We start from the raw sequence: 23386 nt of genomic DNA on the forward strand, positions 1-23386 counted from the left end.
GGAGAGATGACTCAGTGGTTAAGAGCACTGGCTGCTCCTGCAGAGGACCTGGGTTTGATTCCCAGGACCCACATGGCAGCTAACAACCATCTGCAACTTCAGTTCCAGGGAAATTCAATGCCCCCTTCTGACCTCTGTGGGTACTGCATGACACGGGTTCACTAAGACACATGCAGGCAATACACTCACATACATAAAAATAAAAAATAAGTAAATAATGCATGGATTAAAGACTTACCTAAAGTGCCAGCTAGCCAAGTGTATTTTAAGGTACTAAAGATTGAAAAGTAACTTTAGCTTCAACATTACAATTAACTAGGGATTTGGGGAAGCACACAACTATCATTTGTCAAGTTTGGGTCTAATAACAGACTTTATAGTGTTAAATGCTTTTGAAAACACTTTTCTGGGGAGATTTCTCAGTGGTTAAGAACACTGATTATTCTTGCAGAAGACCTGGGTTTGAATCCTAACACCCACATGGCAGCTAACAACTTTGGTAATTCCAGTCCCAGGGGGATCTGACAGCCTCCTCTGACCTCAGGCATTGCATGACACGGGTGAACTCACCTACATGCAGGTACTACATGCATACATATAAAATAAAAATAATAAATAAAATATTGAAAAATAAAAATTTTAAAAAAGTTAAAAAAGAAAACACTTTTCTGTTTTTTAAAATAAAATATTAAAAAATAAATTTTTAAAAAAAGTTACAAAAACACTTCTATTTTTTAAAATATTTTATTTATTATTTTTGGTTTATGTGTATGAGTGTATTGCTTGCATGTATGTTTGTGAGTGCACCCGGGTCGTGCAATGCCGCAGAGGTCAGAAGAAGGCTTTGGATTCCCCTGGAACTGGAGTTAAGGAGAGTTCATAGCCATCATGTGGGTTCTGGGAATTGAACTGGGTTCTCTGCAAGAGCAGTCAGTGGTCTTAACTGGTGAGCCATCTCTCCAGCCCCTGTTTGTTTTGTTTTGTTTTGTTTTGTTTTTTACCCATTTATGTATGTATATAAGGCTGGAATATCTTCAAATACTTCATTAAACAAACCTATTGCAGAACATTATATTTACAAGTACATATAAGAATTCAACTACTGCGGTTAAAGAAATATGCAAAGAGTAAAACATGCTTTTTTTTTTTTTGTTTTTTGTTTTTTGTCTTTTTTGAGACAGGGTCTCCCTGTAGCCCCAGCTGTCCTGGAACTCACTATGTAGACCAGGTTGGCCTTGAACTCACAGAGATCCACCTGCCTCTGCCTCCCAAGTGCTGGGACTAGAGGTGTGCACCACCACACCCGGCTTGGATGTCATTTTTTTTTAAACTTCATGTTGTTTGGAAACATAGTTATTCTTCATAGAAATATCATGTATTATGTAGTAGACTTAATTTTAGTGATTTTAAAATAAACTAATAAGTGTATTTTTCATTTTGTCGCTTTAAAGTTTGATTATGGTGAACAGAGATAGGAAGAAGGGAGGGAGGGAGAGAGAGAAAGAGAGAGAGACCTTATAAACACAATTTCTTATGGATTCTTAGTGATTTTTAAATGTAAAGGCTCCTGAAATCAGAGTTTGAGAATCAATGCTTTAAATGTTCTTTCCCAAAAGGCTTTCAGGTGAAAACTTCCCAATATTTATCCTATTTCAATGAGAATAATTTAATAGGTGTTCTATATGTCTCACATTCTAGAAAAAGACAAGAAATTGGTATGATATTCATGAACAGATGCTATCAAGTACCATAAACACAGTATTACAATTGGGGGCCAGAAAGGGGGATAGCTAAACCCAGGGCTTTCAACTCAAACACCTGCATGTGACATAAATCAGAAAAACCAAAACTAAAAGCAATAACAAAAAAACCCTTCCATCTCAGAACAAAGCTCTTTCCATTCCCATGAACGCCCCTACACTATTCTTCTGTTTCATGATAAAATATTTGATACAAACTCACACTTCAGGTAGAATTGTTTCTTTTTAAAACTTTTTATTTTTAATTTTATGTGTATGTGGTTTGCCTGCATGTACATGCAATTGTACTATGTTCATGCAATGCCCTTGGAGGTCAGAAGAGGGTGCCTGACTCCCTGGAACTGGAGTTACGGATGGTTTTAGCTGCCATATGGTGCTACAAGAACAGTCAGTGCTTTTAACTGCTGGGCCATTTCTCCAGACCCAAACTGCTTCATCTTACTGGTACCATCAGAAAACAGTAGCACAAGCCACTGAGGGTACTGCCTTCTGGCTTGTTTGTGTGAACTGGGAGCCTCTCTGAACCTCCTCCAGCTCTGTTTCTCCCCACAGGAGAGGACCAAAGAGAACCTGATTCCTGACTCCTCCTAGAGTCCATTAGAACAAACTCTGAAACCTAGATCTGAGAAGTAGGTGCCAGATGGTTCTGACCTGCTCTTATAATTGCTGTTTCTTCTCCAGATCTGCCTTGATGGGGGCGGGCACTGTTCCTACTCACATGAGTACTGAGGGAGTGGGCATGGGTACTGTTTGCTGTGGGCAGAGCCTGTACAAGTATATTGGAGTGTGTAGGACAGAGTAGGGGCCAGGAAGCACAGGGTAGGAATCAGACTAAGGACTGGCTCTCATGGCACTACGTTCTGCTCCAGAGCTTTGAGGGTCCTAAATTTGAACCCAGTTCTGTAGGTTGTTGCCAAGGTATGTCTCCCAAAGCAGAAATAAAAATATTGCATTTTATATAATTTTTAGCTTGGTCTATAAGTTAATTATTGAAATATTAAATGTGGCTTTCTACTTGGATTCTCTCTCCAGATCACATATAGTAAAGATGAGCCTGGCTGTTGATGGTTGGTTTAGGAGATCCGTGCTCCCCACACTGTCATAAAGACAAGCAATTAATATGCATGAATGGCTGTTAGTACCATTAAACACAGCATTGCAGTATGGATAGGAGGGATATGACTAAACCAAGAGCTTGGAACCCAAAACACCTGCAGATTCTAGGCGTGTGATATAAATGAATACAAAAAAAAAAAAAAAAAAAACTCATTTAAGAGTAAACCTTGTAGGACAGGAGAGATAGCTCAGCTATTAAGAATGGTTGCTGAGAAGTTATAAGGAATGGAATTTGGATCCCAGCATCCACTTAACAACTGTGCATCCCACAAAATGCCTGTTAACTCCAGCTTTGAGGGATTCAAACATGTTCTTCTAGCATCTGAGGGTGTACACAGGAATGAGCACCTGCATACATGCACATGTTCTCTCTCTCTGTGTCTCTCTGTCTGTCTGTCTCTCTGTCTCTGTTTCTCTGTCTCTCTCTGTCTCTGTCTCTCTCACATACACGCATATACACGCACACACCTTTTAAAAATTAACAAACTTAAGGGGACTTAGGACTGATGAGGGGAAGAAAGATGGTCATTACACTGGTGTTTCTGTTTAAAGAGAACAAGCATTCTCAGATTCAGCTGACATTTATCAGACATTCTGACATTTGAAGGAATGTTAGGAATTCAAATTTTACTGTAGAAATTTCTGAATACCTGAAGAATAATCTGAAATGTTTGACAACAAATTTAAAAATTAACATTTAAACACTAAACACAGAACAGCTCAAATTATTTACTTTGCAGACTAGCTAGACACCGGTCCACTAGACTGTAATATCTGACTATGAAGAAAGTTCATAATATCGTGGAGTTTCCAAGACCCCCCAGCCTCATCACCAGCACTGTGATAGTAGAAATAATGTTGTAATAGCAGGTCTCCATTGCAGCACACCAGGCACTATAACAGAACTACTGAACTCTTTAGCTCAGTACCGTTCATATTTTCAAACATTTTTCACATCCATAGGAAAGTTTTAGACCTGAATGATCATCAATATTCATTCAGCTAGTGTCCTTTATAACAATTCTGGTCAAAAAAACCTGTTCATGGGGCTGGAGAGATGGCTCAGCAGTTAAGAACCCTTGTTGCTCTTCTAGAGGATCTGGGTTCCATTCACAGCACCCATATGGCAGCTCACAACTGTCTGTAACTCCAGTTGCAGGGTATGTGATGCCCTCTTCTGGTTCCATGGGCACCAGGCACACACATGGTACACATACATACATGCAGGCAAAATAATAATATGCATAAAATAAAAATAAATAAAGCTTAAAAGAAAAATCTGTTTATATTTTTCTTAGTAACCTGATTGCAGTAAGTATAAAGTACTTGGCACAGATTACAACATTGTACCTGGTCTGTGGGGGGATTAAATCTTGGCACAACTTGCAGTTAAATGAGCTAATCAGCTTCTTATATTGATTCCAGATTTGTAATTCCATCATAGCCTTCTAGGCAAGTGAAACTTGAACCTTCTGAGAGACATGGGCATTGGGCATAAAACCCTTTTGCTCTGTGCCAAGAAAATGACATATCTCAATTACAACTCCTTTTATAGCCTTTACATAACTCCTTCAAATGGTCTTCAGGATGGGCTATAAAGTAGTTAATCAGAATAAATTGAAATTTGTAGTTAGTATTAAAATGTAAATTAATTGTATGTTTTCTCCCAAATCTAGTCATTTGAAACATCTGGTATATGTATTTTAGCGCACCATTCACCCTGACCGTGATCATTCTTTGCAAGTTGTTAAAACTGCTTCTTACTTCCCCATCATAGTCATCCAAAAGATATAGCTAATATTTTAGCATCGAAGTAGCTCTTACAAACTCATTAGTGAAACAATGGATTCTCTCTTGTTCATCATAAAATAAAACAGAACAGAACATTATCCTCGGCCCACTGCCCCTCAGACAGTGAAGCTACCAGCTATACTGTGAAGTAAGAGTAAAGTTTTCAAGAACCAAGGACATTAAGTACAGAAAATTAATCTTTCACTGCCAAATTTTATGCTTTTGCATATCAATTTCCCCCAGCTGTGCGTTTCTTCATAACATCTGCCAGTGAGAAGAAAGAATGCATAGAGACTGTACTTAAGTATCACAATACTTTTTTGATGATTAGAGCCAGCAGACTGATGGGAAGTTTGTGACTCATAAATGATATAAATTATATATAGATTGAAAATGCTCATAACTTACTTTTAATTAAGTAATAAGCCAGAACAGCTTTTCAGTATTTCTGAATAATGTGCATTTCAAATGACAGGCAATAATTCATGTGAAGAAGCTCATATATTGAGTTCACGATGCTCACATTCCACTTGTTCATTTCCAAGCTCTCTCTGTTCCATCTCAATTCGTCACTGTCCCTATTTAGCATTAAGTGGCGACTTCGACCACTTTTCCACAGAATTTACTCAGCATTTTACTCAATTACCTTTCTTATTTAGTTTCCTAGACTCAGGGCACTTAGATTCTAATGCCTATAAGCCCAAGGGATTGGGGAACAGAATTCAGAAAGATCCAGATAAGAATAAGCTCACCAAGTGGTTCATTTTCACGGTTTCTTTATCAAACCAGCCACTGTTTTCAGCTTACTTACACACGGTGTCAGTTAACTCCAAGGAAACCAATATTTATTATTAAAAAGTGGGGAAGTATGTAGTTGGTAAGTCAGTGGTTTGCACAAAAGAGCTCCAGTAGTTTTTTTTTTCCCCTCACGAAAAATGAGAATGAAGCAGTGCATCAGAGAGCCTAAACAAATATCTCCTCTTACTCTGTCCTGGGGCTTGAGTCTGCCTGTCTAGTTTCCAGCTTTGACTGATACGCAGGGAGCAATGAAAACACCATAAAGGCCATAAGGCAGTAAACATAAGGCTGAGGTGGAGTCTAAGCATAAAAGTATCTAAATACATATGCTAACTTGATTCTCCAATGGCACATAATTCACCCAGAGCAAAAATATAATAACTTCACTATGTCAAAAGTCATACCCTTATAAAAATTCCTGTTTTGTTATAAAATTTTGTTTTTTGTACTTTTCTGTTTCTCTTGTTAACAAGGAACATGAATTTTCTTTTTTAATATTTTATTTTTATGTATTTTAAAATTAGCATGCAAAGTAACAGGTTCTCTCATGGGATTTTCATAGTATTTTATTTTGGTTAATCCTACCATTCCCCCTTGATCTCCCTGTCTGGCTTTACCCACTGTACTTGTTCCCATAGTTCCCCTTCCACTTGGTTCTTCCTCCAACCCTTAAAGCCTCTTTTTTCTAGTCTCACTGGCCTCTTTCTAGTTTCCTGGATTTTGCCCATATTTACTCCTACCTAGACGCATAAATTTAATAATTAGAAGCCAAGATCCACATCTGAGAGTGAAGAGACATATTTGTCTTTCTGAGCCTGGGTTATCTTGCTTAACACAATGTTTTCTATGCTCCTGGATTAGAAGACTTAATATTGTGAAAATGGCTATACTATCAAAGTAATCTACAGATTCAGTGCTCTCTTCATCAAAATTCCAATGACATTCTTCACAGAACTGGGAAAAAAAATCCTAAAATTCACACAAAAGACCATAGAGAGTCAAAGCAGTTCTAAGCAGAAAGAACAAAGCCAGAGGTACCACAAGCTCAAACTATACTGTAGAGCCATAGTGACAAGCATAGCATGGTACTGACACAAAACAAGGCATGTAGACTAATGGAACAATATAAAACCAGGGTAAACCCACATAGCCACGGACATCTAAGTCTTGACAGAGCTGTCAAAAACATACACTAAAATTTTCACTGATGTGTTTGTGAGTGCTCAGCCTGTAGCAGGTTAAAATGGCACTAAAATGGCACTAAAATATGTCACTTGTTTCTAGCAGCCTAGAGACTGGATGGGGAAGTAGCAGCAAACACATGTAAAATGAAACATTTGCAAATCTCTGTGCACACATTAAGTCAAGCCCTAAGTGCTTGATGTCTTCTTGTTTCGAATTTTCTAAGCTTCTGCCTCAACCTAGTCCAATTGTATCATCCCCTGGGGCCTTTCTGATTTCTTAGGACAGCTGTATGTCTAGAGCTAAGTATATAAATCTGCTTAAATGAACAATTTTCACTGGGATTTCCTTTTCACTCACACACTATAATACTATTCAGCTGCCACCTGCTGTAGCTATGTGCATTACCAAATGTTGGTGTGATTTCAGTCTACAGAAGTCTTAACTTAGATTAAACGATTCTGGGAAAATCTAAAGGAAATATTAGATGTGGATGCTCTCATTAGTATTGTTATGAGCTCTCACAAACACATGCATGATTTTAATGTGTCTTTAAATCACTAGTAACGAACACAGGAAGGGTTGGATGGCTACTGAAATAGAGGGGGGAACATATGGTGCAGGAATATACTGCTTTTCTGGTTTGGGTCTTGCTTATTTATCAAGGAATGAGGCATTAGAAGGCTGTTTATACCAAATAAATGACAACATAAAACTAGGCCCTTGCCAAAAAGAGGTGCCCTGGAACCCCCCTGGATAGGGAAACCCATACCATCCCAGGGAGAGTGTTAGCTGTCTTTCCTAACGCTGATATTTCAATAAAAGCATCGCTTAATTTCCCACCTCAATACATCTCAAAATGTTAATTAAGTTGAATTATGGTGGCAAATTAAGCATCCAAAAGTGTAAAATTAATGTAAAATTATTATAGTGGACTTATTGGTTGCTGCCCAATGTACCTTCCACTCCTGTGGGTAGTCTATGGAGGAGCCCAGTGCTGAATAACAGAAAGAATGGGTGAGCAATGCACAGACGTACTGAAAGTTTCTTTCCAAACTTTGAATTATTTGAACAGCCACTTTGAATTCTGCATTGTTATCGCCACTTCTCTTTTTGAAAGCTACCGGCACTTGGGAGCAGATTACTATTGCTACAAGTCCTCAACGTTGTTACTGTATCTTAAATATCTCCAAGGGTCATGTATTAGGGGCTTGATCCCTAGTTTGGCACTGTTGGGAGGTGGTGGAGCCTTTAAGAGGAGCCTCGTGAGTGGGGGGTGACTGTGTCCTTCAAGAGGTTTGTGGGATTCTAGTCCTTCCTCTTTCTCTCTTTTGCTTCCCAGCCCTGAAGTGTATGGTTTTGCTCTACCCGAGAGACCCAACCAGCCATGGACAGAACCCCCCCCACCAAACTGTAGCCATAACAAACACTTTCTCTTTGGAAGTTGATTTTCTCAGGTCTGTGTCATAGCTGACTAACACACACACACCACACACTTACATCCTCTTACCTCCATAACACATCTAGTTGTCTGCTTCCAACATTACAAAGCATGAGCACATGCACACAGTATTTGTTAATGATACAAAGGAACATGTGCTTACCACCATATCACAGCAACCAAAACCATGATATTATTGGATGTGGCACATTTAATTTTCTACATATGGAGAGGTATATGTCCAGCTAGCTGCTATGCCCCTTCCTTATCTGAGGATCAGACCACTGTTAAAAGGCACAGTTAAGTAAACCCGCCCCCCCCCAAAAAAAACTTCCTGTTTGTGGTACACTTCAGGCTACCTAAGGTCAATAGGAGCAAGTCAGGATGCCCCTTGCTTGTTTTCCTGTGAGAGAGCAGTGAGCAGGGCAGTTCTTATTACGCTTGTGTTAATTTAGATGGAAGAGGTGTTCAAGAAGGAAAGAACAATGGGCTGGAAGTCAGGACCCCTATTCTGGTTGGTAATTAGATGTCAAGCTAGCTCTCTGAGCCCCAGCTACCTCATTTACAAGATGATGGGTTTGGGTTAGACAGCAATTCTCAGCCCTGACTGCACATTAGAATCACCTGGAGATTAAAAAAAAGTATCGACAGTTGGATCCCATCACCAGAAATCCTGATTTAATTGACCTGGGGGGAGGAGTGTGGGTTCGTCTCAAGAAATCTTCATGTGAAGCCATGATCCAGAAATAGGCAGTTAGATATTTTGAGTTTTCTTGGCAACTTGAGCTGTTTATTGCACTAGAAGCCAGTTGACCTGGGGTGTCCTAACTTCATTCACACACTTTTCTCACACGGAGGGAATGCTATCTGAAGGCTTCACATGCAGTCCTACTACACTCTGCCTCATACCCACTTCTAAACAAACAAAATCTTGGTAGCCAGCAATGATAGGAAAGGACTGAATGTACAGTGTAGCCCATGAAAGGGAAAAAGAGGAAGGAGAGGGCTCAGAGCACTTTGCACGTCCTGTCTGCCTCAGAAATTGCACATAGTTTGATATCTGCACCCAGATTTATTCTTTTCCCTCCCCTAGATCCAGTGTTCAGCAAGGACAAGGTGTTAGCATCAGGATGACCCCTTGTGACTAACCAGCCAGGTGGATATGGACCTTCTCTGCTCCAAGCCAGCTACAGTAAAGCCCACTTTTATTGGGAAGAGATGCACTTGTGTTTTGACATAGCACAGAGAACTCACTGTCCCCAGTTAAGAAACGAATTGAACCTTCAGTGTTTCTGTGCTTGTTCGGATCTCAGGATGAAACAACCAGCAGCTTTTCGTTGTGCTCTGGCTACATTCCAACTACCAGCATCTGTGTTTCTGTGTTTCAGGGTTTTGTCCAGGCCAGAAGAGGGTAGCTTAAGACCAGAAGGTGTTGACTTGACAGAGAATCACAGGATTCACCAGCTCTCTGGCCCTTTGGATGTGGTGAACCTGAGGTCTGTGTGTTTGGTCTCCTAGAGATGCTGCAGGATCGGTGCCACTATGGTACTTGGCTCAACATATCTCTTGTTGGCTTCTTCCCTTTTCTGTCACACTCTGTATTCATTTCCCTAATGGTATTCCCTGAGCATTTGAGAAATAAAATTCTTGTTCTGGAATCCTGTCTCTGGCTCTGCTTCTGGGAAAATTCACCTAAGACAACAGGACTGACAGGTTTGGGGTGCTCATGAAGACCAGGAAGAATATGTTTGGGGGATGGGTAAATTCTTTTTAAACATGATGATGATGATGATGATGATACTAAATGACGACATAGGAAAAGAAAAGACAAGCAAAGCTACATGGGAAGAGATGGGGGTGGTGTGGAGCTGTATGAACTAGGTGGCCAAGTGGTGGCGGGGTGGGGAGGGGGTGCATTACAAAGGTGAATTTCAGAAAAAAATGTCAAAATGTAATAGCACAAAAGTAAACAGTTGAACCCAGCCACAACTTCAGCCTAGGTGTTTATACTGTGCTTCCAAAAACAGAGAAAAGCGAAGGCAGCTTCATTCTTCTGTCATGATTTCCACCTGATTTACGTCACGTGCTCCCCGCTGGTCCCCCAATTTGATGTAGTGCACTGGAGGCAAGTACAATCCTCACTGCTTCCTCAATATTGATACGCAAATTATCTTCTTCTCTCAGGGTGATGAGATTGTTGTGTTCGGGGCAGAGGGCTCTGAACAATCCTGTGCTGTCTGGGAACTTCTTGCATTAGCATTAGTGATCAGCGCCATGCCCCTTCCTTGTCAACTGATAGTCCCTTCTAAAAACAAACCAACAGCTTCATTCTATCTTAAATAACCTATATTTAAATGGCAATGGAAAACATTTGAATGCAATGAAATAAATTTGATGACTCCTCTAGAACAGGGGCACTAAGTGGAGCAAACTCAGATGCCTGATTTCATTAATAATTCCTGCTTGCCGAAAAGTAAATGAAAAGAGAATTTCTGTCAAAAGGTACCATATTTTACATCTTTCAATTAATTATATGACCAGCCTGAGAACGGGAAACTCTCATACTTTCTAATGAAGCCTAGATGGGGCTGACAAAGAGATAGAGGAGGGTAGTCTACCCTTCCAGAAACTTCTTCAGCATGATGACCTTGCTATTTGAGCATGTCTTTGAGTGCTGAGAAATAGCATTGGGGTCAGATCATAAAATGTTTTAGAAAATGTAGAAGGCAGCTGACAGTTCATACCAAAGGTAATAAGAACCCTTGAGAGATTTTTAACCATGATCAGATTTGTGGTGCAGAAAGATGATTAAGGTACTGTGCCAGTAACAGAATGCAGGGCAGAAAAGGAGATTAGAGACAGAGGGAAGGGGGCAGCTGTTTGGGAGGAAGGAGAGCTGAGAACAGCACAGAGGTGGTGCTCATGCTCTTCCTCTGGCTGTGGAGAGACTGGGTAGAGGGGCATGCAGCTGTCACTGACATGCTGGGCTGGGAGGGGTGAGGAGATAAAGTCACTGCATCCACACGACACTCATACCTCTGCATGTGGCAGATGGGCTATTTCTACTCATTATCTAGAATTAAGCACTATCTACATAGGAAGACCTGCAGCAGAGCAATACAACATGGATCAATCTCACAAACACAATGTTAGGGAAAGGAAGACAGAGAAGACATAATGTAGACTTCCACTTCCATCAGATTGTTTTTAGACTGTACGGCTAGTTTGAAGACCAGTCCTGATTGGGTGAGAACAGGGAGAGAACAGCAGCACTGAGTGCCCGAGGGCACTGGGGACATTTGGATTTGACAATGGGTTATTTCTTTGGTTGGGGACTGAGTGACAACGTTTGCTTTATGAAATTTCATAGAGCTGTGCTCGTGTCTATCTTCTGCGTATACTCCTTGATAAAACATTTAAAAGGGATCCAACGTTTACAAGTTCGTAGTTAATTTTAACTGCATAAAAGTCATATTTCTTTCTGCCATCAAAAAAAAGAAATATGCAGTCCCAAATAGTGTTTTTAATGAAATAAAACAGGAAGGCTTTTACTGTGTGTCGGAGCATAGCCTTCAGGATTGAAGACTTTGTGAGTATTCCCGTGGCTAAATGTTAAGAGGAACAATTTGCAGAGCTTACTTAGTTCTGAAAGGTGAAAGGAGAGAATGAAAGTAAGTTGGAAGACAATAATGTGTTAGGGACCAGGGAAAATGATCATATCTAACATTCATCACACATTTATCATGTGTCAGGACAAAGGTGTCTGCCGTGAAGCTTGACCACCTGAGTTTGATCCCTGGGACCCACATGGTCAGTTGTCCTTCACATATGCACACACACACACACACACACATACACGCACAGTGAATTTAAAAAATTATGTGTCAACAATGAGACAGGAAGTATATATTTGTTTTATATTTAACACCAATAAATTTAGGAAATGGTTGTCAGTTACACCCATTTGACACACTGTGAAACTGAAACTCAGAAAGGTTCAACATGACCCCAGTGGCTGGCCTGGGGCAGGTCATTGCATTCCTCTGAATTTTAGTCTCCTCTGCTGTACAACGGAAAGGTTCTCCCATATTTGCTTCAAGTGAGAACTAAGGAAACAAGTCACCCACTGTTTGAATTAAACTGGAAAAGCTAAGCCAGTGGCCCAGACAGTCTTTTTAGGGTTTAATGTACCACAAGTCCATCTTCAGTGACCAAAAAAAGTCTCAACTGTGGCAGTGTTGGCAAACGTTCCTGATCAGAGAATCAGAACCCAGCAAGCATTTCAGCAAATTCATATCCTGAGATCCGCTCTATTGTGCTGAGTCACATTGCAGGGGGTAGGGTTCTGGGAACCGGTTTTTCCAACAGCTCCTCAAAGTCAGAGTTTCTTTGTGTTTACGATCAATAATGGTTATGAAACAATAAATACTGGTTTCAGAAGACTGAGAACAGGCTTCACCACTTTTACTTTGACTCTGTTTAATTTGTTTCTTTGAGACAGGATCTCCTTGTAGCACCAGCTGGCAGGGAACACACTATGTAGACCATGCTGGCCTCAGTCACAGAGGTCTGCCTGCCTCTGCCTCCTGAGTGATGGGATTAAAGGTGTGTGCCATCAGGCCCGGCTTTTCCTTTGACTTGAAATGTAAGCCACTACTCTACAAATGCTTTTCTACAAGGATCTAATACAGGACCTTGCCTTCTGGAAATTTAATATGGAGATGAATCTTGAAAATAATATCAACTAAGGAATTAAAGAATCAGAGTGCCATTTCCACTCCTACTTCCAAACATGCCTTACGCCCAACCTTTATTATTTAATTTGGTTTCTTTCTAAGAAGTGCTATAGCCCCATCAGCTTGGATTTAATTTTCTAACAAGTTTCTTCATATGACAAATCATTCTTGCAGTCAAATTCAGATCCTATTATAAATATCCTGGGAATTCTCTCAAAGCCCGAAATGAGGAAGGAATTGGAGAGGAGTTTTCCTTCTATATTTAAAGCATCAATGGGAGACTTGGGAAAGATGGAAAAAACAGATTCTGTCAATATATTTCTAGAAAGTGCTCAAGAAATCTACTTCATACCTGCTTAAGAAGACAGTTTGCCAAAATTGCAAAAGGATGACCTGGCTATCCTATTGAAAATTGTACCTAATATTTCAGTGGGGTATGGAGTTAAGGGGTTAGGGATAATATGAAACTTTGGAGGATAATGAAAGAGTTCTAAAACTAAATTTAACAAACTTTGCCTACTTTCCAATTTTTCAGCTATCTCTAGCGAATCTTAAAAACCCTGCTTAAGAGCAGCATTTGTCCAGCCAGCTTATTGCAGAATATTCTAGAGGTACACAGTGAACATCCCAAGTAACAACTGAAAGCAAATTTAGATACACATAGTATACTTGGTATTCAAATCATAATGATTAATAATAAAATGCAAGTCCAGTGGGCCACAGGTATAGCAATGGTGCTTCTTGTGAGTAAGGCCAGAGGCTCTTAGCAATGATCAAAATTTCAAAGATGCTGACAAGTCTGTGGGTAGTGAGAACATGAAGGGCAGGTACGTGTGGGCACAAGTGTTGGGGGAGAGAATCTCTTGTGAAGAAAAACAATTTTTCCTGAAGATGGCAACAGGGCAGGAGCTAAAAAGAAAAATGATGTCTTCCCTGAGGTCCATGCAGCTCAATTAGGCCAATGCCACACTCCCGAAGCGCAGAGCTGGGGCTGGCGGATGGACATAGAGGTTATAAATAGAAGAACTGCGGGATGCAGAGGCTGCATCTCGCTGTCCTGAGATGAAGTGAGCAGAATCTGGCCTTGGGATAACTACTGTGTGTGAGAGAGGAGATGCAGTAGCAGTGGATGCCTTGGTGAAGTCTCCCAGATACTCTTAAAGACTAAATCTCCCTGCAGAGATCCATTCTGTGCCATGTGATGCTCCACATTTGAAACAAGTCTCATTAAAGGTACAACCACCAATTACTCCTCCCCACACAGGAAGGGTCTCCAGAATATTTAAAATCAGGTCCCCTTCGGCTGCCTTTTCGCTACTTCTCAGGAAGAAGGCTCCTTGTCCCACTTCGGTCTGGGGCTCTTGCCCAAACACCGAGTCCAAACTGAACAGCCAGAAATGATTTGGTTTACATTAGGAACTGTGCGGGGATGCCAGCACTGGTTAAATCAAATTAAATCTTAAGTGTAGCGATGTTTTTTTCTGGGTTAAAAAATCCAAAAAGAATGACAATTTTCCAGTTTTCTTGTTAATGTGATGCTAATAGGTAATGCAACAGCCTCCAGGCCAGCTTTCCGAGTAAATGTCTCATCCCCAAGTTCTCCTATTGGCAAACCTGTTCCTGGTAAAATGCATTTACATATCTTTAGAAAGCCTGCTTAAAAACACTATTACTCTGGTTTGAAAAATAAAATGCATTATTCCCATTTGCAAATTTAGGTCACCTTTCATTGGGAGAAGACACACCTTTAAAATAGCAATCATTTCTAGAGCACACACATATTTAATTCATATTTTCAAGATGTATTTAAGGACAGTGTATCTTTAAATGATTTCTTACAAGAATTTTCTTCAAACTGTGAATACAATGCCTTGTGATTTATAAACAAAATATGTTTTTCTAAAGTTCCCCTGACTTCAATCTTGTAAAGAACCCTTAAAGGAAATGTATGTCCAGTGGGGCTTTACCAGCCTCATATTTAATCTGGTAATAGAATCATTTCAAAAGGAAAAATAAAAGCAATATATACAGTGCAAGTGCATTTAAACCATTCAACATATTTAAACTGTAAAAATTAAAATATATTATGTATTTTATTATGCATAGCAGAGCCAAGGGCGTCAGCCAACTGACCTAATAATCCAATAAGTTATGTAGAAGGCAGTTATGCCGAGATAAGAGCTCAGAACAGCTGCACATATGAAATGTTTAGCATCACAAATATACTCAAGGATGGCTGTCACTCAACACGTGCAGAGAAAGAGCTGTCAGGCTGATAGGCTTTGGGTTGAAAGGGAGGCTTTTATGTGAGATTATAAATATTGATTTCACTGAGAGAGAACAGTTTATGAGCTTGTGTACATGATGCCAGCCTTTCCATTTATACCATCGTGCTATGTGTCAGTGGGATCTAAATGTCAAAGGGTTTTCAGGGTAATCACCAAAGACATTTGAAATAACTTGGAAGTTCTTATTTCTTTCTTCTCGAAGTGCTTATGCTTTTGAGAGCTCAAATGATAATTTGCAGTGTAAAAGATTAGATTCTAGTGTGTCTGCTGATTTCTACTGGAGGAGGTAGACACCCTCTTAACCATGAGAAGGCTGCATTTCAAATTAGGCATCCAATGACTGCAAGCTGACAACCCACAAGATCATGCACCAGGGGCTGGAACAAGTGAAAATAGAAAGACAGCTTTTGCCCTCAAAGACGCCTCACGTCCTAGAGAAAATTGAAGGAGGAAAATGAATGTGCCAGAGCAGTAACATTTACACAGGCACATACTCAAAGGGCTCAGTTTTCCTATGAATAGCGATGTTAGGTTCAGTTTGACACACGATGCATTTTCATCATGTTCAGGTACTAAAGTTCTGTGCCTCTCTTGCTGCTATAATGTGGTTACTTTTTAAAAAGCTCTTATTATTGGTAGACAGGCAAAATGATGTTAATTTGGTTATAAAAATAAAGGAATAAATAGAAACCTAAAAACCAAACCTAAAGTCAGTAGCAAAGCTGAGCTTTAAAGGGCTAGTGTGGGTCTACCGCTGTCCATGCCATATTTCTAGTTTAGAGAAACAAATAGTGGTCTCTCCTAAAGAGCTGCCATAGGCAATAGAAGATGAAGACTACTTTCAAAATAATGAGAATCTCTAACAGCCTACTTTGTTGTCAGACAAACTGAGAAAATGTGAATTACTCCAAACAAAGCTTTATTACAGTATAGCACATAGAAACACATAGACAGACAGATAGACACACATACAGGCAGACAAAAATAGACATATATAGACACACACACACACACACACACACACACACACCACACACAAGATTCCACTATAATAAACAAGCACAAATGTATTATGAAGTCACCACAGATGACCTTCCACAATATTTTGAGAGACATTAGTGTGCTTGCTTTAGAAATGAAGTTAGTTCCAGGAGGCTTTCTTTTAAATTTCATATTTTTTCCCAGCTGAAGTTTCCCTTGCCATTCACAGGCATATAAATGAAAGAGAAGGCTTATTATACCCAGATCAATGAACTTTTGTTAAGATATAACGTATGTTTGGAAAAAAGGAGAACTCTTGAACATTGTGTGGGGATGAAATGGAACAGCCGTCATGGGAAAGCACTTGGAGGTTGCACATAAAACTGAAAATAGAGCATGATTCTGCAATCCTTCTTTGGGTATTTACCCCAACGAGCTGGAAGTGGTGTGTTGAGGTCTGCATCCCATGTTCCTTGTAGCACTGTTCCTGATTGTTGTTATAGTATCCATGTATGTGTATGTCAGTGATGAGTAGAGAAAGAAAATCTATACATTCAATGGATGCTATTTGGCTTTAAAAGAGACAGGACCTCAGTCATTTGTGAAAACATGCATCGACCTTGAGAACATTATGTTGAGTGGAATAAACTAGGCATGGGATGACAAACAGCAGCAGGGCATAGTGGCTCAAGGCTTGGGAGGCTGAAGCAGGGGAATTGTACTGAGTTCAATCAAACCTGGGCTATACAGTGAGTTCTAAGCCACCCTGACCTGCAGAGTAAGACCTTGTCTCAAAAAAAAAAAATTAAAATAAACAGAACAAAAAGACAAATACTTCATGTGCTTGTTTAGGTGTGAGGTCTGAAGCATCCAATGCAGAAACAAACAGTGGAAGGTGGGGGGTGTGGGGTGACGGTTGAGGCACAAAGCTTTGGTTAAACCTAAACTGAAATCTGTCACAGTATTCTTACTACAGTTAATAAAAGCATACGACACAGTTCAAAATTGCTAAGAAAGTAAATTACAAATGTTCTCACCACAAAATGATTAAGGTATTGATATGCTGAGTAAATTGATTTAATTGCTTCATAATGTATTCAGAAGTTGTAACATCATTTTACCCTCAAAATTATGCTTTTTTGTCAATTTGCAATAAAAATAAAAAATTTAAATATATGAAGTACATATGGAATTTTCAATGACATACAAGCTAGTATCTGAATCCTCTTTATAGAAGAAAAAATTCTGTAATAAATTCTATTTCTGATCACTGAAGTTTAGGATTCATTTCTGATCATGGCAAAAACCAAATGACTCTGACTACAATTGTCTTCTTGAATTCAAAAGTTAGAAACATCCCTTGCAGACAGGCCTCGCTTCACTTAATTTTCACTTAGTGGGCTCATCTAAATCATCCTTGCACTTGGATTTAATTTCTAGATTGTACTACTTTTCAAGGTTAGTTGAAAGCATTATATGTTAGTTAAGTGATTAGAACAAATTTCCTTTAAGTCACAACAGGCTTTCTTTTGCCATTAACTTCCTCCTATTCTCAAATTTCATAGACATGTTTCCATACATTAGCTTTCACACACCGAGAGAAGAGGCTTGAAATTGGTGCTCAATACTGCCCTTGCTTATATAATTTCCTACTTAATACAAGTAGAATATTAAAATTAGTGTCTAACACCTGTATTATAAAGGCTTAGCTTTCATCGGCTGTTTTGGGGGAAGATATAATAACAAACCATATTATAAATTGTTATAAATATAAGTAGTTCTTTCCTATTTAAAATGCTTGAGAAATTCTCTAGGGATGGTCAAAGAGTTTTCATACAGAATATTCACCTGAGGGTCATCTTCTTGACCACACACCTCTATTACGCCTTCCTTTGACAGCATTATTTCTCCTGTGGTTATTTCTTCTTTGTTTTTTTGAGATAGGGTCTTCCTGTAGCCCTAGTGGACTTGGATCTCTTAGAGATCCACTTGCTTCTGCCTCTCTTTCTTGTTTTTATTGAAAAAATATTTTATTGAAAATATTTCATTCTTCATTAAGGTCCTATACCTGTGAGGTTTCTTCAGAATCTTAATATTATCACAATCCTTTGTTTTGTTTTTTCTCAATGGCTTACATCTTAAAAAAAGATGCAATGGCAATTACTTTGACATTTTAAAAACAAAACAATCACATTAATGCTTCCCTATCTTAGAACTTAAATATCTCTTGGTGGAATAGGAATCTCAGTGAGTTATCTGTCCTTTATAAAACTTAAGAACAATAGCTAATGGCAGTGGTCTTGAAGTGATAGACATGATGTTAAAGTTCAAGCAGCAGTGCACATACTAATTAAATTAACTAGGAATATATATACATTATATTATATATATATATATATGATTTCCCTTTCATTAAGAGCTCATGTGTTGTTTAGTCAAAATAAGGTTACCAGGAAATAAATGAATACATAAGAATGAGCAATAGAAGTCAGTGAAACTATTCAGTTAAAAGTTTCCCAGTAAAAAGGATATACATAGTCATACGAGATACACTTCACTGTTCTTAGAATAAAGGATTTATAACTGGCTTCATCTACTCATCTGTTCAATTGACTTTTAAAGAAAAACTGAACCATCAGTCCTAATCTGATAGTCAGTGGATGCGGATGAAATCTGAGTTCTTTATTACAGTTCTTAAACTAAAGCTTAGATACTGTTATATGGGTAAAGCAAAGTGAAATATACTTTAATCAATTCTGACTGCTTAGCATGGCAATTTTATTAGACATCTATATGGAAAAGTATCCATCAGGACTTCACTTATATAAAAATAGGTACAACTTCTGGGGAAATGTGTAGAGAAAGAGTCAAAACAGATTTGGAGAGTTGTAGAAAAATTGGCAAGATTGACAGCAAAGAAAATTAGGATAAAGACTTGGGTAAAAGAAAACTAGAGCATCAGTTTTGGATTTTGTTTTTAGATTAGATCATGAATTATATTACCATAAATTAATTTATAGTCTGTCAACTTTATTGCTTATATGTACAATATAAATATGTACACCTTTTATAATATCAAATTACAACTTTGATATTTAAAATCAATTGGGTGTCATTTTATAGATGTAATTATTGCCAAGGGTACCACATTGATCTGCTCAGTATGTGGGAGTGGGCAAAGATGCTAACCTCTTGTTCAGTTATCTTAGTGTCTGCCCTTGTAGTTGTCTTTAGAGCCTGCGAAGCTGCCTAAAAGAGATTATGTTCAGTCTCAAGCAGAAACAGTAATGGGGTGGACTGTAACTTTTAGTTTGTTATTTCATGCACTTTACCTGATTCTTGAGATCCAGTTTGGGACACGGTCGACCTCCATTGTAAGGTTTTTCTTTTAGCCATTTGGATCGAATTCTCACTCCAATCCCACAGGATGAACTGCAAGAACCCCAGCTAGACCAGTCACTTAACTTGCAATCAAACGGGCAGGGGATAACACATTCTTCTTGAATATAACCTGAAAGAAAAAGCTTTCAGTGAAGATAGGAAAGTTTGCTTCACATACGCTAATCAAATTCCCTTTCTACCCTGACAGCTCAGATTTCTCCACAGTCTTGCTTCAGTGATTTCAATATATTTCCACTCATAAACAGACCAGAGTTTTAGGAGACAGATAAATATAATTACATATATACCCAATTTGTGCCATTCTGTTCATTTATGGGAATTCTGAGATGGAAGAAACAGGCTAAGAGGGAATGAAGAAGTTCAGGACTAACGCTGGGCTGGATTATCTGCCCCCCATTGAAGCTTGTGTTCTGTTATCCTAAAACTACAGCTCTGCAATTGGATCAAGGAGCATGAGGGTGACTCCTTCATCTGCCTGTTATCTTCAAGGTTTCATAATAATGATGATGAGCCACTCTTCTATAGTGTGACTTGGAGGTAGAATAGAGATAGAGAGATGACCTCAATACCATTGAAGGTAGAGGAACAGTAACCTGTTGTACATCGGATGATGTGCAGGATTGAGGAGCTATGGGATGAAGTGAACTTCAGAGGGTCCAGCTATGCTTGGTTGAACTCCTATCTTCAGCCCACCTCCAGCACAGTCTGTGACTGACCTCATGGTTTTAATGATCACTTGTGCTTACCAATGCCCAAATACATAGCCCCAATGCATATCTCTCTACTGAATTCTATGCCAGCTATTAAGATACTCTAATTATATGCCCAGATTCCTCAAAATGTCTGACACAGAAATTGTCCATTTCTTCCTCAAGTTTTCTGATCTTCCTGTGGTCCATACTCAGTTGCAATGTCATCAGATTCCTGTACCCTGCTGTACATTCTTTGTAATTATGTTCCCTCTGAGTTTGAGCAGGGACTGTGCGTGTGGTAGGGTCTCATTCTCATAAGTAGGTTACAGCATATGGCCATGGTAAAGGTAACTTATAGATATAGTTTATGTGGCAATTCAGGTGACTGGATTGAGTTAATAAGAAGAGACAACCCTGGGTGTGCCTGACTTAATCAGGTGCAACCCCTTAAGAGAGGGATTGGTTCCATTCATGTAGACAGAGAGTCTACATCTACATGAAGATGAACTCTGCTGAAATCCTGGGGGAGCTCAGAGGAAGAGCTTTCTTTGCCTGGGATGAATGCCGAGCCCTTAATCATGCTTTACAGCCCCATAGGACCCTTAAGCAGAAAACAGAGATGCCAGGTGGGGACTCCTAACCAATGGAAAAAGGGGTTTACTAAAGGCTGCTTTGAACTACAAATTCTGTGGCAATTTGCTACATGACAGTTAACACCCAAGGAATAATTCAAAATGGAAATCTCATAAAACCTAGCCCTTCCATCATTCTACACATACATTGGTATCATGAGTTCTTGTGTTAAAAACCACAAATGTATCCACTGAACTATACTGCCTTTGCCAGTCCCTAGCTCATTCTCCTGACATTTCTGGCCTGGAATGCAGTACTCCTGTCACTGATCTCCTTTCCCCAGTTTTTCTCTTTTGGTATCTGTTAGTCATTCTGAGGTAAAAGTACTTTTCAAAATGCAAAAACATTTGTATTCTTGGTCTCTTTAAAATCCTCTGATTCTTCACTGGATTCTTCATAATAAAATGCTGAACTATATTACAAAAGCAAAAGACAAACTGAGCTTCTTTATCAAAAGTTCCAAGCAATGGTTTGTAACCTTACCTATAGACTGTATCTTCATTGCCTAAGGTGTGCGAAACACCAGTTCAGCCCTAATTGCAGAGGTTGAATACCAGAAACTGGCAGATTAAAACATCCTTAGGTGGCTCTGGCATGGTTTCAGTGTGAACACCACCTCTAGTTTGTTTTTTCTCCTCTCCTTCCAGCCCCTGTGTCTTGGATTCTGTCTTTACAAGCTACTCCATCTTCTCCAATACCAGCTATGCCTTTGCTTATGCAAAATAAGTTCTGTAGCAGGCAACCCACCCGTGGTCCCTACTTTAGCCATTCTCTTCCAATACTACTGATCCCTTGTCCCAGGGTCCTTCCATCTTACCAGAGTCAGAACCTCAGACCTCAGACAGCCCTGTGTTCTTCCCTCTGTGCTTAAAATAAGACTACCAAACAGAGGCAGGAACATGCTAGAACTGTAGGTGTGGTGATACTTCCATGTGTACTCTGTCTTCAGCCAAGCACTCTCAAGGCCTGGGTAATTGTGTTTTCCTCTCATTCTCCTGTATTATAGAGCTTTCAAACCTTCTCCAGCTGACTTTTAACTTCTGAGACCTCATTTCTCCTATCCTGCAAGCAACAGAAAGAATGAACCAGAACTCCTTCAATTTCCTATGATTAAATCTATTTACATTCCCAACTTCCCATTCATGAACAAGGCACCCACTTTGTTATATGAGGCACATTCTTTACCCTCACTTGAACCTGACTTCTTCAAATCTTTGGGCTCTTTAACAACCTATTTCTATGATTAATTCTCTCTCTCTCTCTCTCTCTCTCTCTCTCTCTCTCCCTCCCCCTCTCTCCCTCTCACTTCTTCTGCATCTCTTTTTCCCTCTCCCCCTCTTTCCTCCTCTCTTTTTCTCTCACTCATTCCTCCTCCTTCTCTCTCATTTTAATTATGATTATATATCTCTTAGAATATTATTAGAATGATTTGAAATTAATCAAACAATACCCATCAATAAGCGAAAACCAAATTTCCCGATGACAGGAATGTTCCTCTGGAGTTGGACTAAAAAGACTCTAATTAAGATTGTTAAAATAATAATAATTGATTATTGTTCAACAGCTTTACCTCTGCAGTTACTTCTAATGAGGTTTTATAATCAACTACGTATTATTAGGAACACAGCCAAAGTTACATAAAATACTAAAGAGATGCCCCACACATTATATAATTTTACAGAGAAACTAAGCCACAAAATGATTTCATTGGTTGTCAAATGAAAAGAATAGGACAGGAAACTGGGATTTACTCTCATGGCTGACATATTTCAAATATGAGACTGCAGATGTCAGACTATTTCACATAAATATATTTTAAATATTTGAGTGTCTATATAGATCCTATTTTAAAGTACATTTTGAACTAGACATTCTTTTAATTGAATGAGATTTTAAATCTTTTTCATCTGTGCTTGCATACTGAAGGACTTTAATCAGCAAGCCTCTAGCAATAGTTTTTTCCTTTCCCTATGATAAGAAGTAAACCCAGAGGATCTTCATGAAAGTCAAAGTTATAAATTCAATGAGTATAAAATAATTTTGAAATTCAGCAGGACTAAGTAACAGTGACATTTATTTTTCAGGAAAATTTCCATGCTAGAGTACGCCCCCAAGGAAAGTCCAGAGTGAAAACCATTAATAATCACATATTCTTATGCCTGACTCATAATTGAAAAGATTAGTTTTACCCTCACATTTAATGCTTACAGATTCTAGCAACAAAATATGATGGAATATGACTGTCCCAAGGTCAGTCTTCTCTATGAGACTTCCAATTGCTAACTATTGAAATCACACAAATGTTTTAAAAACTAATTTCCATAAAATATACTGCAGCATAGCTGTTTTCTTTCAGATAATGCTTCACTGGCAACATTCATATGTCTAAACTCAATTTCTGTGAAAGAAACAGTCTCTACCAAAAATGTATCTTCTTCTATAAGGCTTATGCAGAGCATGTTGCTTGGACCACTGACTGACCTAGGGAAGACTTGTGTCCTGTTTCACTAATCTGCACACATCCAAAATCAGGTGTGAAGTATGAAGTAGTCAGCACACAATTACC

The 23386-nt window shown here is 39.0% G+C and overlaps 1 protein-coding gene across 1 annotated transcript in view; it reads right to left on the reverse strand.

Moving 5' to 3' along the window:
- Thsd7b (thrombospondin type 1 domain containing 7B) overlaps positions 1 to 23386 on the reverse strand; it is a 571555-nt gene that overhangs the window by 203272 nt on the left and 344897 nt on the right. Inside the window, exon 13 of the mRNA XM_029563816.1 lies at positions 19426 to 19604. Coding sequence (XP_029419676.1) covers positions 19426 to 19604 — 179 coding nt within the window. The remainder of the gene's footprint in view (positions 1 to 19425; positions 19605 to 23386) is intronic.

This window comes from Nannospalax galili, unplaced genomic scaffold (assembly GCF_000622305.1).
Source record: "Nannospalax galili isolate Female #2095 unplaced genomic scaffold, S.galili_v1.0 scaffold135, whole genome shotgun sequence".
Classification (NCBI taxonomy): Eukaryota; Metazoa; Chordata; class Mammalia; order Rodentia; family Spalacidae; genus Nannospalax; species Nannospalax galili.